At 42.9% G+C, this 17980-nt stretch overlaps 1 protein-coding gene across 2 annotated transcripts in view; it reads right to left on the bottom strand.

Moving 5' to 3' along the window:
- Positions 1-5339: 5339 nt before the first annotated feature.
- LOC122796462 (60S ribosomal protein L14-like) overlaps positions 5340-17980 on the bottom strand; it is a 39653-nt gene continuing 27012 nt past the window's right edge. For both annotated transcript variants that reach the window (XM_044064945.1, XM_044064944.1), the window contains exons 4-6: positions 13876-13975; positions 13742-13795; positions 5340-5436 (exon numbers count right to left, since the gene is read on the bottom strand). In XM_044064945.1, coding sequence (XP_043920880.1) covers positions 5377-5436; positions 13742-13795; positions 13876-13975 — 214 coding nt within the window. In that variant the 3' untranslated portion in view covers positions 5340-5376. The remainder of the gene's footprint in view (positions 5437-13741; positions 13796-13875; positions 13976-17980) is intronic.

The following is a 17980-nucleotide window of genomic DNA, read 5'->3' as shown; positions in this document are numbered from 1 at the left end:
ATTGAATACTTTAGAGAATGTCTGGATTAGTGCTCAAGTTACACAAACAAAGCTAGATCCAGCAGGCCCGAATCCAGTCTATGCCACAGCAAACAAGGCGCACCAACTTCAGTAAGAAGCAGTTCAGATATGCATGTACTATAAGCCTTTAACCAGAAATTCCCAGCTCAGAAGGGCAGAGTCCAGCCTCTCCTCCCACAAGAGTGCAGACCACGAACCCTCAATGTAAAATAACTGGCCTGAAAGCCCAAGTGCTTAAATCAGAATTAATACACTTTTAGAATAACAGACACTGAGCCCTCAATCAGCAGTTCCCAACCTAGAAGGATGTAAGCCACCTGTTCTGCCACTACAGTGCAGACCACAAACCCTCTCTGTGCAAAGCTGGTCCGAAGCCCAAGTGTTTAAACCAAAAGGCTTAGAATGAGTTACACCAAGCAGTAATAAATACAACTGAGTATTTTTAAGATGATGCAAAAGTAAAATGAAGTAGGTAGAAACACAAGTACAATAAAAGCAGATGAAATCTTTTTTTTTTTAATCTGAACAAGTGCTGAGATCTAAGAAACAGATTTGAGTGCTGAAACTAGAAAACTGGCTAGTTATAAGAAAAAAACAAGCTAGAAGGCTTCCCTCAAACACAGAAGGGCTTGGGGGCTCAGAAGCCTACAAATAGTCTATACCACTTAACAGGAAAGGCAGGAAATAAGCTTAATTTTTTTTTGTCCATTTCCCAGATGCTCTCTTTGTACACAGTAGGAGTGCCTGAAATCAGAATATGATCTCACTGCACTCAGTTGAGTGAGCAAATGAGATGGGCCCAGAGGCAGGCTGAGGGGTAGGCAGTTTCAAGGCCACTAAAAGAGCAGAGTTAAAACTGCCAGTTCAGTTAATATTCCTACAACACAGTTTAAATCAAATTAAATGCTGTGTTTTTTTTTAAAAAAGTGCAGATAAAGGTACTTAAATTCTCTTATACGTCCAGTTGAATATAACCAAGTTCTTAGCCGGCCAAAGCTGAGGTTTTTAAGCTGGACAAGCCTGTGCTGAAAGCAACCAGAAACACAGACTCAAGAGAGCGGCTTGGGGTCAGACCAACCCCCCCCCCCAGTGTAGGATCTCCATGATGTCTCCAAAGGAGACATCAGGAGGTGATCTTGGGGAGCCCTCCCAATCATCTAAATCTCTGTCCTCTGTTAGACACTCAGGGGAGTCCAAGTGCCTCCTCTTGCACATATGCTTGCGAGGCACATCTCCTGTGGGGCTCTCCGTTCACAGGTTGCCCCTCTGGTAAGACAATGGAGACCGTAGACAGAGCCAAGGGGGTCTGGGCAGAGTCCAAGGGGGTGGTCAGGGGCCTCGATCCAATGGAGAGGACCCATTCTACCACATTGAACAGCAGACCTCCTGGGAAGCTAATTAAGGAGGCTGGTCTCCCCAGACCAGATGCGAGAATCGGAGCTGGACCCGAAGTGGACAGAGCTCAGAGGGAGGGAACCTGGCCCAACAACATCAGAGCCGATGGAAAAAGGTTCCACTTCCTCAAATCAGGCACCCAAGCTCCGGCTCAGATCCGAACTGGTCGATCAGAGATGCTCCAGGCAGCTGTCGATGTAGAGAATGCAAGGACTGTTAGCGCCGACCCCCTGACCATGGCCAACCTCTGATCAGAGAACTCCAAAGCCAAAGGTCAGATTGGGGAAGTGAGCTCTCCCCTCCTGAAGGAGGGGAACCGACAAGACCCCCATCTGGATCTGTGCATCATCTTATCTAGATCATGTCTGATAAAGAATGGGTCAACTGAGACAAGGCCACAGACTCAGACATGGCCGGTCAGGGAGACAAGGCCACAGACTCAGACATGGCCGGTCAGGGAACTGAGGGCCAGGAGACTGAATGTGCCTCCTCCAGAGAGAACCTCAGAAATCGAAACCGAGGGGTGTCACGGGTCCATGCAGACTTGCTCGGGGACGAGAGTTCGGGGACCTCTCTTTTCCTTTGTCTTCGACTCTCTCTCCCCCACTCTCTACCTCTACTCTGATCCGCTACCACAGGCTTAGATACAGGAGTTTGAAGTCCCAACCTGGGAGGGAGGGGAAGCCAGAGGAAGAGAAGCAGGAGAGGCAGCCACAGACGAGGAAGGAGGATCAGTGGCAAGCAGAAGACCTTTGAGGGCCAACTTGGCCTATCATTCAAAGCTTGGTTATTGAAACCCGCACAAATGGAGAACTCCATATTAAAGGTGGGCCACACCTAAGCACACACGAGTGTGGCCATCCGCTGGGGAGAGTTTATAGCGACACACTGTGCAGTACTTAAAAATGAGCCTTTCAGCCATACTATCAAAGAAGCCGTAAAGAGAGACAGACCAAAAACTTTCTTTCTATAGACTAACACACCCACTCACCACACTTGACTAAGAGAGCACCACAGACAAATTAAAGGGTACCTAAAGTAAACTGAAACAGCTAAAAGTAATAGAAAATTTAGAAAAGCTTACAATCAGAATCACCTTGCTAGCTGGAGCTCTAGACACACAATGCTTTACAAACTGCAGCAAACGAGATCTGGGGATGGAAGGCAGTGTAGGTCTATTATGGGTAAGGGGAGGAGTCTGGAGCTCAGAGCTGATGCTAGTAATAATTGCCAGCTCGGATCCGATACGGATTAGTCTTCCCACAGGTTGAAGACCAAATGAATTAAACTACCTTCAGATCAAATGTTAACAGAGGATCACTGCTGCTTAACAGTAGAAGACTAAATCTCAAAAAGCCCTCACTCAAAGCACTCCTTAAAATGCAGAACATAGACATTTCTGCTGTAACAGAGACCTGGCTCAAGGCAGCAGAAAGCACCCCTGCACTACCAGACTACAACTCATTACACACCTTTCGGCCCCAAAACTTGGACCTAAGCTCCAAAGGTGGTGGTGTTTCCATATTCATAAAGGAGGCGCACACCTCCAGACTGGTAGCCCAACATAATGCAGATACTTCAGGTGCAACTAATATTGGATAAGACAGCGATTCAGGCCGTAGCCTGTTCTAGGTCACCAACCATGTCCCAAGACACTCACTCCACGTTCCTATGCACCCTGGAGAATGTTGGGGTCCAACCTAACACACACATACTGGGCAACTTCAACTATCCTTCCATTAACTGGGGAAAACTACTCATGTACCAATACACTTGCCAGTTTCCTGGAATTCATCAATTGCAATGCCCTGGACCAGCTCGTTCTTATCCCCACTAGAGGTAGCGACATACTTGACCTGGTCATTACTAACATGGGCGACTGTTGCTTTACACCAATAGTCAAATCCTCCATGGTAAGATCCAACCACAAACTAACCACCTTGGAAATCCACACCCCACCCCCACAAAGGTAACCACCATGAAAAACTTCTCCAAAGATAACTTTGGGCTCCTAAGAACAGAGGTGGCTAACATCACGGCACCCATGCAAATGGAGAATAGTTGCATGACTACTGAATCATACACCAATGCACTGTACGAACATGTACACAAATGCACGAATCTCACCATACCAGAACCAAGACACACTCCTTCAAAAAAGGGAAGCCAATCTGATGATCCCCTAGCATAAAGCTCTACAACAGGAGGAGGAAACTGATGTTGAATAAGGCGATTCCCAAGACTGGAAAAAACTCCCTTATTAGTCTCAACAAAAAGTGGAGATGCCTCAAATCCTCTAAAGCTAGCTATGAAAACAGAATTGCAGCAGATAGTAAAGAGAACCACAAGGCCTTCTATAGCTATGTCAAGAACTTCCACTCAACCATTTTCTGGAGAGGTCACAGCAATCAGTAAAACCATTTTCTCTGTTAAGAACCTCAAGTCAGCCAGTTTAGCTGGGTCAAAATGTAGCAAGTGATAACTTCTAACACACAATTAAGATCACATGGAGAGTTCACCAGTTTACTTTGTGGCCTCTTGTGCAAACCCACTTTCAAAAACATTTTCAACATAAAAATGCAATGAAAGAAGAGGATCCATGGACAGACATGCTGAAATGGCAGATAAATGAACCTTAAAGAAAGAAAAGTCATAAAATAGTAACTCAAACGCTAAGAACTGGCCCTGAAAAGGCACTGGTTATGTTGTTGGCAAATATAAAAACGCACTTCCATTTGCTAAGGATTTTCTAGTAGCAGGCTTTCTTGCCTTCAGTAGTACCTGCTGCATATCCTCAACATGTACCTAAAAGAAAGATACTCTCATCCAGGCAGTGAACTGAAGTTGATTGGTGGCAGGCTATATCAATGTAGTCCTAGACCAGAAACTTGACATTTGATTGCTCAGAGAGGAGGGGGAATATTTCAGGAATTCCCACAGATTATCATATGCTGTAAGATCCCCAATCTAGTTTCAAAAATCCATAAGATTCCCAGTTTACAATGGGGTAGTTAAATTTGCACATGAATATGGTGAGCAGTTTCATCTCACAGCATACACCATGGTGGGAATTTTAGTGGGGTGCTTCTGACGCTGCTGAGGATGAGCAAGTGCAATGTCAGGGAGGCCGTTGGGGTTTAGGAAACCCCCCATGTTAGAGTCTCCGCACTTGCGGGTTTCTGTACCCAAGTCACTGAAACTTCACACAGGAATAAACGCATCCTGGCTGGAGGCTCAAAAATCCATTCTGCCAAAAAACTGGAGCCCCTCCCCCCGCAACTCCAATCTTGGCAATGAAAAAAATTCAGAAGCAAAATGCAGCACAGCATGTAGTTTTTGCTCAATGGGATTCAACCTTCTAACGTTACGGAAAATGCTGAACATTTTAGCCATACAGAAACAAATCTTGCTTTTTTTTTACCTCTTGTTCTGCATTTATCAATTTGCAGCTGTGTGTCCAATTTCTCTAGAAGTTTACTTCCACCCGTGCCTGGATCCAAATATGGCATTTGGAAAGAAGCCATATAGAAGCACTGCAGTTTTTCCTGCTTGTAGACTACTCAGGATACTGAAGAAACTAAACGCACACACTTTTGTGCATGCTGGTTATGATATTCCACTTACAAAACTACAAACGCCATTACTGAAACATGATTCTAGATTAAAAGGTACATACAATTATTCCTTTTAGCAATTAGAAATTTGCTTTCCCTGCTATTCATTTTCATATTACCCACTGTCAAATAAATGCCAAACTGGATCTATAAACACGCAAAGCACACCTTGCACAAGAAAGCTAATAAATATGTACAAGGTCAGAGTGCAAGCCACCACTTATAGTACAGAATGCAGTAGAAAATGACAGGTCAAAATTAACCTAGCAAAGAAACTTACTAAAAGAAATCAAAGTAAAACAATCAAAGTATATTAAACAAAAGTTTATTGTCAAACTCTATCCAATTATGCAGTCTTTGCAGCCTTCTGAAGCTTTTTAAGTTCATGTTTAATGATCCGGTTTCTCTGTAAAAGAAAAATATTCAACATGTAAATTTATATAATTAAAACATTTAAAGTACTACAAAACCAAGAAAATAAGAAAAACACTTAAGTGAAGTGACGCAAGGCAGTCAAAAGATCAGTAACCTGCAACTAACAGCAACACAGCAAGATGTGATCAGTAGCAATTATTCATCTGCACAAAACTTATGTCAATTCCCACACTAAAGCCAATCCTAGATGCATTTTTTTTAAATAGAAAGTCTCATCCGATTAAACAATGACAACATTAAAATGTACATTAGATCTTGGGAAGTTTTTTTTTTTTCACCCCCACCACTGAAATGTCTCAAAGAAAAAGGGTTCCCTGGAATATGGAAGTTGAAAACAGAGGTAGGATGAAAGAGCTGCAGGCTATATTTGGAGGTGTAGTTTTAGCTGGAAGTCGTGTTTGTCATATTTCATCTTGTGTGCATGCAAAAACGGTAGCAAGGATAGTTCTTAAAATGATCTACACTTAAATGGCCAAACAAAAGAAAAAAAAAAAAAAAAAAAGTTACCGATTTAGAGGGGGGAAAAAAAGGGCAAATTCTGGCAGTCACGCTAAAGGAAATCCTTAGCCACAAAGAAACGGCCAAAAATAATGAAAAACCTGACCTGACCAAAATATATACAAAAGTGTTCTTAAAGAGGCAGCCTATGATGCATACATTAACAGTTGTTGCAAGAATCTGTACTGTTCTTGCAGTGAACTATACTGAAGAGTCACAGCACAGATTAATCTGTAAAGTCTGATGCAACTCGTCCAAACTCAGTACAATGCAGGATGCAGATCAATCTGAAGTCTACTCTAAAGCATTGTTTTCTTTGGAGAAAATAGACCATTGACAGTTAACTCATTCACTCCAATGGAGCTCAGGGAGTTTGCACTGTAATTTCCAATGGGCCTCAGCCTTTTGACGGAATGAAATTGTGCTCACATTTCAAATAAATGTTCGTATCTTTGGAACCACAGGGATTGTGAAAAAAATATATAAATGGCAAACTCTTCAGCACAAACTATTTTTGTGGTGACATCTCAGCAACCACTCAATTTCCACACATACTACCAAGCAGCATTTTTATATTCTTGCTGACAGCTTTCATACCAGGCTAAGGAGTTCAGAAATCTATACAAATTAATATGATAAAAGCAGTAGTTAATATTTTGCTGCAACAGAGGTCAAATATTAATGCAGTTGAGTTTGCTACTGTGCAAGCTTTAAGATGAAATCTTTTAAAACCTTGTACATAGCATGGTTTTGGAATGGATGAAAATATGAACAAGCAATATCCGACACCTAGAGGAGTCAGTAGGAGTTAACTGCAAATGCAACTGGAGGCATCACTGATGTAACGAGTTAAGGATGCGGACATTTTCTAGGCTCTTACACAAAACTTTAAAAACATGCAACATCACAAGATTTTTAGAATGTCTTTTGACAACAAAGCAGTACTGGTTGGCTATAAGATGCAACTTACCAGGAATTAAATAACAGCCAAAAAAAAAGCATCAACAACTCCCGCAGTTCACTGCTCCCCCTAAAACGTTTCACTTGTGTCAACTCCGAAGGCTACGCTATGACATTACAGGACCAAAAGACAGCTAAACACAAATTCAAACCAACTGCTTACAGCCCCTGCAGCAATGGACTACTTGGCATAACAGTAAAACAAGCCACTACAGAGATTGATCTAAACTGCGAAACTGGGTTCAAAACTCCACATACAATACTACAAAGTTATGCACCTACCGGAACAGGTCTGCAATGGTTGTGCTTACAATTAAGACTACAATGCCACTTATCGGCCTGTTCAACACTGAATTCCCAAGGCTTCAAATCCTTCCCTTTATCAATCCCACCATATTTCTCCTGTCTTACTCGAAGTGAAAGACTACACATACTTCAAGTGGAGCACCACACATTCTCAGCTCAATTACACTTCATGTAGAATACACACCAGCCACCCTTTCCACCAAATCAGGGACACCAGCCACCCTTTCCACCAAATCAGGGACACCAGCCACCCTTTCCACCAAATCAGGGACACCAGCCACCCTTTCCACCAAATCAGGGACACCAGCCACCCTTTCCACCAAATCAGGGACACCAGCCACCCTTTCCACCAAATCAGGGACACCAGCCACCCTTTCCACCAAATCAGGGACACCAGCCACCCTTTCCACCAATTCAGGGACACCAGCCACCCTTTCCACCAATTCAGGGACACCAGCCACACTTTCCACCAAATCAGGGACACCAGCCACACTTTCCACCAAATCAGGGACACCAGCCACACTTTCCACCAAATCAGGGACACCAGCCACACTTTCCACCAAATCAGGGACACCAGCCACACTTTCCACCAAATCAGGGACACCAGCCACACTTTCCACCAAATCAGGGACACCAGCCACACTTTCCACCAAATCAGGGACACCAGCCACACTTTCCACCAAATCAGGGACACCAGCCACACTTTCCACCAATTCAGGGACACCAGCCACACTTTCCACCAATTCAGGGACACCAGCCACACTTTCCACCAATTCAGGGACACCAGCCACACTTTCCACCAATTCAGGGACACCAGCCACACTTTCCACCAATTCAGGGACACCAGCCACACTTTCCACCAATTCAGGGACACCAGCCACACTTTCCACCAATTCAGGGACACCAGCCACACTTTCCACCAATTCAGGGACACCAGCCACACTTTCCACCAAATCAGGAATTCTGTAAAGGATGAACTACAAACATGCAGCTCTTAAGTATGCACCATCTGAATCCAACATGGTCTGGTTCAATCTTCTAAATCACTAGGACAAAGTCCCCAGTACATCTACCTGGGTGATTTCAGGGATCCCATGTTGGTCATACTCTCCCTCCCCTTTTAAAAAACTTAAAAGCCGTGACATATCACCCAAAATAAAGTAGAGGCAAAGTCGATGCCCGGGCAAGTCCGTCACGGCATGTATTCACCTACAAAAAGTTACCGAAATACTATCCCATGATTTAAAGCAAGTCTGTACAAACAACTTGCTCGCCTCTCATCTCAGAGAGCAGTTTAATAGCTCATATTCCTTACCCATGGAAACACTGTGCATCTTCTCAGTCTGCCCGTTTTAATCAGAAGCGATTTACACACTAGTTTCTGATCTTTAAACACCCAAGTGGGACAGTTTTTCATTTTTATCTGTTCATTTCTGTGCTTAGGATGTTCTACCTCTACATTCCCTGCAACCACCAGGCAAACCTTCATAATGATTCCTGCTTGTGGAGGTGTAGCCCACTGTGCCACCCTTTCATCAGTTCCCCAGCCTCTCCAAAGGTACACCTCCATGCTCCTCTCAACCACCTCAGACCACCAATTACAGTACACACTTCATTAAATACTTACAACCAACTTCAACTATTTTAGTATGATATCATCAGCAGCAGCCCCCCTTTTCCCCATTTTTCTATATGGGGTCACCTTTTTCTGGATGTCCTCGCTTCTTCTTACTTTTATCCTGTCTCTCTCAAATCTTCCTCACCAGATTGTCTTCTGCTTTTCTACATGCGCCCAAACCACTGTAATCTGTTCTCTTTAATATCTTTTCTGCAATTGGAGCTACTCTGGCTTCTGCTCTCATGTACACATTTTTTCATCTGTCCTACAGTGTGCATCCTATCACCTTTCTCAGGCATTTCATTTCCATCACCTCTAGCTTCAACTGCTCTGCCTTTATTGCCCAGGTTTCTGTACAATACAGTAGTACTGGTCACACCACTGTCTTGTACTCCTTACTTTTCAGCTTCTTTGGCATTCTTCTGTCATAGACTACCCCCAATACTCTATGCCAGTTGGCTGCAGCCCCTCTTGATTCTAGCTTTGACCTCTTCATTCAGACCACTCTTCTCCTAAAACTACTCCTCCCAGATACTTGAAACCGTTTACCTGTTCCATCATCTTCCCTTCTATCTCTATTCTCAGCTTCTTCTGATTTCCCCAATTTGCTGCCATTACTGCCGCCTTAGCTGTGCCTAGTTTCATCCCATGTGCCTTCAGATTTGCATTCCATTCTCCTATCCTTTGCTGAAGCTCTAGCTCAGAGTCTGCCTGTACTGCCACATCATCGCTTTGTTGATCCGTCTGCTCCAACCAGTTTACTAACGTAGTCCATCACCAGTATGAACAGCTGAACCCTGATGTACACCCACACCCACTGGGAACCCCTCTGTGAGGCCAAACACCATTCGGACTCGAGTCATTGGGTCTTTGTACATAGCCTGCACTAATTCTAATAATGTTTCTGGGACTTCAAACCACCGCAGTACTGCTCAGATCAGCTTTTTTGGGACCTTGTCATATGCTTTCTCCAAGTCTAGGAATGCCCAGTTGGACTATCGCCTCATCTCTAGCTTCTTCTCAAGTATCGGCCTCAATACAAACATCGGGTCAATTGTGCTGCATCCGGATCTGAATCCAAACTGCTAAAAATCGCCCATCTTACATTCTACTACTCTGCGTATCTGTTTATCACCCTCTCCAGCACTTTCATGCAATGTGATATTTGATGACTGTGTTGCCCACAGTTGTGGATGTCCTCTTTGATCTCGTACAATGGTACGAGTACGCTTATTCTCCAGTCATCTGGGATACGCCTTTATCTCCACACTATTAGTACCCTCGGGAGCCATTTCTCCCCTATCTCGCCCATCATCTTTATCATATCTGCTGTGACCTCATCTGAGCCTGCTGCTTTCCCTGACTTCTTCCTTAGTGCTGTTCTTACTTCTAGGGTGGACTCCTTCTCTCATTGTAGGCCGTTTCTGTGGGGTTTTCTTCTGTTTCTGGGGCAGTACAGCTTCTGTGGGGGTTTTCTTCATTCAGAAGCTGCTGGAAATACCCCATATTTGCCTTTGATGTCCTCTGGGCTGGTGAGCAGGTTGTTGCTTGCATCCCTTATGAAGGGTGTCAGACTATCTTCTTTACCTTTCCGTCTTTGCCTTGCAACCGGATATAGTTTCTTTTTGCCCCCTTATTTCCATACCTGGCTCGGCCACATATATTTCTGTAGTCCTAACACATGCTGTCTTTAGGTGCTGCCACTCTCCAACTTCACCTATTTCCTCCTCTTCTTGGGGTGTTGAGGCCGGAGTAATTCCTTCAACTGTTGTACTTTCTCTCCAGTCAACTTCCAGGTCTTCACCTGGTCTCTGTTGACCTTGGAGCCTTCTCTTACCACTGTTTGCAGCCGATTGTGGCAACTAGTGGTTTATGCTGTGGGATGACTGTTTCACTGGGGCTGACTTTGCAATCTTATTCTGCCCCAGTGCCTTTTACTTACTAAGAGGAAATCTATCAGAGCTGCATGCTGACTACTACTGTATGTGATCTTGTGACTCTTCCTGAACTATGTATTGGCTACTACCAAGCCATGTATTGGCTACTACCAAGCCATTTGCCAGACTGAAGTCTAGAATGGCTTTTGTTCCCGTTGCCTCACCCAAGTGGATCCAGGCAGTCCTCATATCCTGTTCTGTCTGTCCGATATGTGCATTAAAGTCACTCATTATTAACACTAATTCATGCTGTCCTGCTTTATGTAGTCGGTCCTGCAACTGCTGCCTGGATGCACTCTTTTCCTCACTATCACAACCCTGCTGTGGGGCATAAGTTGAGATTATTAATCATTACACTGGAGTCTGACTGCCATGAGTCTGTCATTAATTCTGATGATTTCTTACTGCCTTCTCACTCTCTCACCACAATTCCTACACCATTTCTAGCCTGCCCTCCACCTGAGTAGTAGACTGGATTCCAATCCAAGTGGCTTTGCTGCACTGCCATTCCATCTGGTCTCCTGGATACATGAGATGTCCATCCTCCTCCGTATCACCTCATCCACTTCCAAGCTGCGTCCTGTCAGTGAGCCTACATTAAGCGTAGCAATTCTCAGTTCATGTTTGGCAGGTTGGTTGGTTTTACGTCAAGCTTTTGCACAGAGCTATCCCAGGTAAACCAGGATGGGCCAACTAGACACCAGCCAGCCAGTAGCTTATTGACCCAGGGCTACTGGGCTGTATGGTGGGCACACACTGGCCAACAAGGGCACATATACCCCTCCTATCGTTAGGACGGGTCCCTGGCGTGGGTTAGTAGGATCAGTAGACTGGGTCCTCAACCCACTTATCACCAGTAACTACCCATGCCCATTTTTGGAGACATTGGTCAACGTGATCAAATCACCTAGAGACATTTTACACTGTCGAGTGGCTAGTCCTGCTACGGCACGCAGTCTGTGATCTGTGTTTTCCTATCTTGAGGATACTGCACACCACAGCAGATGCCCAAAGCGGTTGGTCTGTACAACTCTTCCCCCTATAGGGGGCCATGTAGAGTCTGTGCTGCGGCCCACAGCTCCCTTCATTGGTGAGTTTGACAGGGAAACACTCAGCATGGTTTTCGGACATGGGAGAAACCACACAGGGACACAGGGAGAACATGCAAACTCCAAACAGGCATTGGTCAGAGGTCAGGATTGAACCTTGTACATGGGAGGCGAAGACCTTAAACCACTAAGCCAGCTGGTCATCCATTTTTACTATTTTAGTACGATACCACTCAAATTTGATCCAGTTTCACCACCCACCCTTAAATACCAATACTTACAGCCCCCCACTTCCCCATATTCTAGTTCTATCCCAACATCTTGGGATGCTACCACTTCCAGAACTTCCTTCCTACCACTACCTTGCCAGAATTCACCTCACCATCTTACTCCACCCTCTGACCCACACTATCTATAACCATCTTTTCCCATCTCTCAACCTTACCTTCACTATCAAAAGCCCTGAAGCAAACCACCAGAAACACTCTCCACCCACCACTCAACTTCACCTCTGCATTCCCTTTACCTCATCTCCTCCAATCCTACCAACCCATTACCTCATCTCCTCCAATCCTACCAACCCAATCAACTCCACCTCAATTTCTAAATACCACTATCTTGCTCATACTTTTAGAGCAAACATTCAGTTCAATCCAGGTCCCTCCTGTCACTCAACATCCAAACCTTTCCCCCACACCTCTACACTCTCCTGTGCATCAATGCCAAAAGCAACTCAAACTTGACTGAACCTTCCTTGCAACCCACTTCAATGACATTACCGCCATAAATGAAACACTGCTCATTTTAAAACATACATTTATACCACACACACACAGTATAGGGTTCCTACTAAGTTACTGAAAGATAACGTAATTGAATGCTCAGAACTTCGAAACGGCCGCATTTCGAAGATCGCATTGTGGGATCATAGTACAGTGAAGATTGGGATATTTGCCCTTTCCTCACTGTAGTGCGATCTTGGAGGTGGAATACATATTTAGTGGGGGGCACAACCCCCCCACAATAAAATCTTTGATGTGCGGCCGTTTCTATGCTTTGAGCGTTCGATTACGTTATCTTTCAACAACATGAACCCCACTGTATATATACACACACACACACACACACACACACATATGCATACATATACACACACATTACCCCCAGCTCAAGGGATAAAGGCAACCCTGGAAACAGATAGCACTAGCACCACCACTGTCGACATAAAAAGGTGTCAAAAGTCCATTATGTTGCAATCCCGAAGCTAAAAACCACATCACATTTAGATACACCTGTATAGGTAAATGAACACCTGCAGGTTTGCATCTAGCCTCAATGAACCTGGCAACAAATGAGGGGCAGTGAACAGAACTAAAGAGGCAGAAAGGATAGCAAGTACAAAGCACCTCTGCCTGTCCTGGCACCAGCAGGGGAATAGGCAAGAAACATTTCTTGTTGCACCTTTATAAATACTGTCAATATTGCGTAGTCAACATCCTGTGTGACTGAATGGCTTCTAAAACAATTTAGCAAATCTCAAGGAGGGACAAATTCTCAAACATGACAGTTAATTTCATAATAAAAAGGTCAATTTCATGTACATATCATCTGGACTCCAGTGGGAAATGGGGAATGAGAATGGCAAGTCCTTTTTCTACCTGAAACAGCAAATACAGTTTTGAAATTAGAACAGATGTTCTACTTACTGAAATTACTTTGTGCCTCAGCGAAAATCAGCTCCTGAATATTCTCACAAATTAAATGCATTCTAGGCGCAGCACTACCTGCTTGGCCTATTAAATGAAATTAATTTTAACATGTGCCCAACATTCTACAAACCTCTTACTAATCCTAAATAAACTAATCCTAAATAAACTAACAAGACAGACAAAACTGGTTAGCACTTACCATTTTCTTGGCTTTCATAACCTTGTAACGATCAAAATCAGTCATTTTTGCCCTCTGGGGATGAAAAACAAGGACTCAATATTATGTTTACCATACCAGAAAAATCTAATCAGTTAAAAGCACAAGCAAGGTACCTTTTGGCGGGCTTCAATTTTCTTCGCCCAGTTCGTTGCGGCCCATTTCTCACTGATTTTTGCTTTCTCCCAGGCAGTGCGGACATACTTCTGACGAGCACTAAAAAAAAAAAAGTCAACACTATAAACAGTCACGCAGGCTAAATTAAGAAATAAGACAGCAGCTATAAAAATAAGGTTTTGCAAGTATCACAGCCATAACAACTTCAACAAATTCTATGGACAGACTCAAGACCTGCTATCTACAGACAGCAATTGCAACTTAAAGATTCCACCATATAGACTTTCGTAGTCTGCTTAGCATTAAGAATTATTTTATACTTGGTCTGCTTAGCATTATGAATTCCTTTATACTTGCACCGGGTGATTTGAAACATTGACACCAACACCAAATACACAATTTATCAAATGTCTTAAGTTGCATGGCATATTCCAGTGCACCCCAAATCCATTTTTTTAAATCTGTAAAACATACCTTTCCTTTAGTGTACACCCTAATCAGGGACAGATTTGTCCATTTCCATATACAAACTCTCTTCTACGAATAAGAAGTGCAGAAAGTATTACAATTCAGGACCTGTTCAATATTAGCAAAAAACTTGGGATTCTACTTGAGCCATGGTATTTGTATAACCAATAATTAACTTTACCCCCTGCCTACCACTGCAGAGATCAACTACTGGCTTATGATTAGATCTCCAGGTCCCTTTCTTGTTTATTCAAAGACTACCTGTGAACAACATGCACAAGTTTAAACTGAGCTATCAAGTTGTACTCGCCCCCTAAAACAGAAGCTGAACAGTTTTTGAATGGATTTGATAAGACGAGTCACCACTCTTGATGGTTTAGGACAGCCCATTGCACAAAGGTAAAGGAAACACACGTATTCATACTGGCAAGTTTTCTTTTTGGGGGGGGCAAAGTCCATGCAAGCACCACAGCGAACAGACGAGAGAAATGAACCACTAAACACTCAAGTCACCTTGAAACACAACACGTTTAAATCAATTTAATATGAATCCAATTACAAAACTGATGTTATGCATTACTATAGAAGCACTACCAATTTTACTATAACATTTGGGCTTATGCCAAAACTACATCGACTGCATTCATTAGAAGTGCTAGATTTTGGCAGAGTCCAAGCATTACTGCCCGAGAGAGTTAGACCCCAGGATTTGGCACATAGTTCAAGATCTAGTGGAGAAGCTGGACTCCCTGCATGTACTCAAGTGTTGTAGATTTGCCCCCTCACCCCAAAAGAGACAGAGAGAGAGAGAGCGAGAGAGAGAGCGAGAGAAGAGAGAGCGAGAGAAGAGAGAGAAGAGAGGAGAGAAGAGAGAGAGAGAGAGAGAGAGAGAGAGAGAGAGAGAGAGAGAGAGAGAGAGAGAGAGAGAGAGAGAGAGAGAAGAGAGGAGAGAGAGAGAGAGAGAGAGAGAGGAGAGAGAGAGAGAGAGAGAGAGAGAGAAGAGAGAGAGAGAGAGAGAGAGAGAGAGAGAGAGAGAGGGGAGAGAGAGAGAAGAGAGAGAGAGAGAGAGAGAGAGAGAGAGAGAGAGAGAAGAGAGAGAGAGGAGAGAGAGAGAGAGAGAGAAGAGAGAGAGAGAGAGAGAGAGAGAGAGAGAGAGAGAGAGAGAGAGAGAAGAAGAGAGAGAGAGAGAGAGAGAGAGAGAGAGAGAGAGAGAGAGAGAGAGAGAGAGAGAGAGAGAGAGAGAGAGAGAGAGAGAGAGAGAGAGAGAGAGAGAGAGAGAGAGACAGAGAGAGAGAGAGAGAATGAATCAAACTGTCCCATTTTCTTTAAATAGAAACAAAGAGAAAGTCTTGATTAAAGCATTGGTGTTCTACGAAACACTCAGGTGAATAACATGTTGCTTGCCAATCTTTACTCTAGCGCAACACCCAGCACATTCAATCTGGCCAGCTGACGGAAGTTTTCCCCAGTGAGTCATCACTGACCAGAGCATGAAAAAGGCGGGATCAGCCATCTCACACCATGGGGTGAAGGGCAGGTTTGCTACACTGCAAAGCTAACCCCAGATAGAAATCTTAAGCAAAACAGCTTGCAATACACAACACACTTACAGATATTACACCAACATGCAGCTTGTAATCAGCCAACAAGTGTCCATGGCAATAAGTGGCAACTACTGAAAATGTGAAGGTAGATTACGGTCCCAGATCCAGCCACACATAATGGTCCTGACTCTCCATTGTACTTGGCTTGTGAACAGTGCATGCTGAATCAGACACTGGGATAAGTTTTTATCTTCAGTGTTCACTTTTGACCTCCATTTCCTGTATGTGTAATTCTGCACACACTGTGCACTCTCCTCACTATCAAAAATGCTAGGCACAGTAATGCTGGCAATTACAGCCAAACAAACATTTAATCCTGATAATGTATTTAAACAAAAGTTGCCAAATAATTTTCTAAACTCGGTACCATCCAATCCCTGGGGATGTGGGAGAATCTTCTATATATCAAATACATTTTAATATAGTTCAATGTTTAAAAATGTAAAATAATGCATTCAAAGGCTTACTTTTAGCAATGCTCATACTTCAATCTGTTTATCCCATGTAGAAATAAGGCAGGATTCATATTTAGATTCTATATACAGACACGTCCTGTTGTATTACTAGTTCAATTTTTCAATGTCACCCTACTACTATGAATGTTCTCTATAGTAAATTTCTTCACCTACTAGGATGAACTCACAAGTTATTGAAATTGCATGGTCTACAGTTGGAGAATTGTTTTCTACTGAATTAAAAGGGTACCAAAAGCAGTTGGAGAATTGTTTTCTACTGAATTAAAAGGGTACCAAAAGCCCCAGGTATTTGAAGTTTCCCCAACATGTGATTCCTCCTCACAGTTGTTTAACTGGTGGAATTATTCACCAGACAAGGCTGCAAATTAATGGAACTATTAATAAGGCACAGTCTAACAGAATTATTTAGTGCATGGAATTTAGTCAAACTTGCAGGACTTGTATGTTAATAAGTAGACAGATCAGTTACACAGAAAAATTAAACTGAAAGGAACGCTAAATATTTAGATGTGGCCCAAGTAACCCTGCATTCCAACAATTTAGTACACCGTAATCTGAATAATGTTGAAGCAGATGGAATCAAACTACATTAATACAAAATGATAATTGGGATAGACCATTTAATGATAGTTGTGAGGGATACTTAACCCTGACTTTAGATTATCCACAGGTCGACCATTTGGCTTCTAAGACCAACGAAGCAGAAAACAATCGGCATTTACTCAATCATTTACAGACCCCCCCCCCAAAGAAAGGGAGAACAAACAGATGAAAATGCAAAAGGGGACTGAATTAAACAGTGTTTAAAGGAATTTTTAATTTTGATGGAATTCTTTCCCCAAATAATGGTTTTAAAAAAGTGTTAAACTAGAATCACCCAGAATTCAATATAAACCACTTTCATTGAATAAGCTTTAACCTGCCCTATAAAAAGGAAGCAAGTGGCAGACAGTTTGAAAAATGTAACACCCTTGTATTTTGACAGTGATTAGGGCACAAATTACACCAGTACAAAACCATTTAAATGGGAAAGTACACTTATCTCCCCCTCCATTCCTTTGGTCTCTGCCTTCAAAAAGGAAACCATGTGTACAGTCAAGAGTGACAATTTGAATTTTGAGGAAACAAAGTTCAGAATCAGCATATCAATATTGGACAAGAGTAAAATTTCATTTCAGGAGGTAAAAAATTAAAGGGGGTGGCCATGGGAGCAGCACAACCATGTTATGCAAATGTAGTGCAGCTGCCTTGGGAAGAGAAACATGCCTTCAACTTGAAATTTTTGGATGATGTATTTATCTTACAGGATGGCACAAAATTTTGCACGATTTTTTGTATTGACCACCTTTTTTCAAATTTACTAACAGCTTTGAATACTCTATTTACAGAGCCCCAACCTTTTCTAGTTCAGGTTTACAGAACTGTGCAAGTATTGTAACTTAGCAGCCCTTTATAGTTTGTTTTAAAAGATTATGGTACATGTTTTTGCTCTATCCGTATTTATGATGTACAAAATTCTTAATTTAGTTTAGTATAGTTTCTTGTTTTATGAAATC

Source organism: Protopterus annectens, chromosome 3.part0 (genome assembly GCF_019279795.1).
Source record: "Protopterus annectens isolate FY-2018-M chromosome 3.part0, PAN1.0, whole genome shotgun sequence".
Lineage (NCBI taxonomy): Eukaryota > Metazoa > Chordata > Ceratodontiformes > Protopteridae > Protopterus > Protopterus annectens.
Note: the sequence above shows the minus strand (reverse complement) of the source record. Positions and strands in the feature narration are given on the sequence as shown.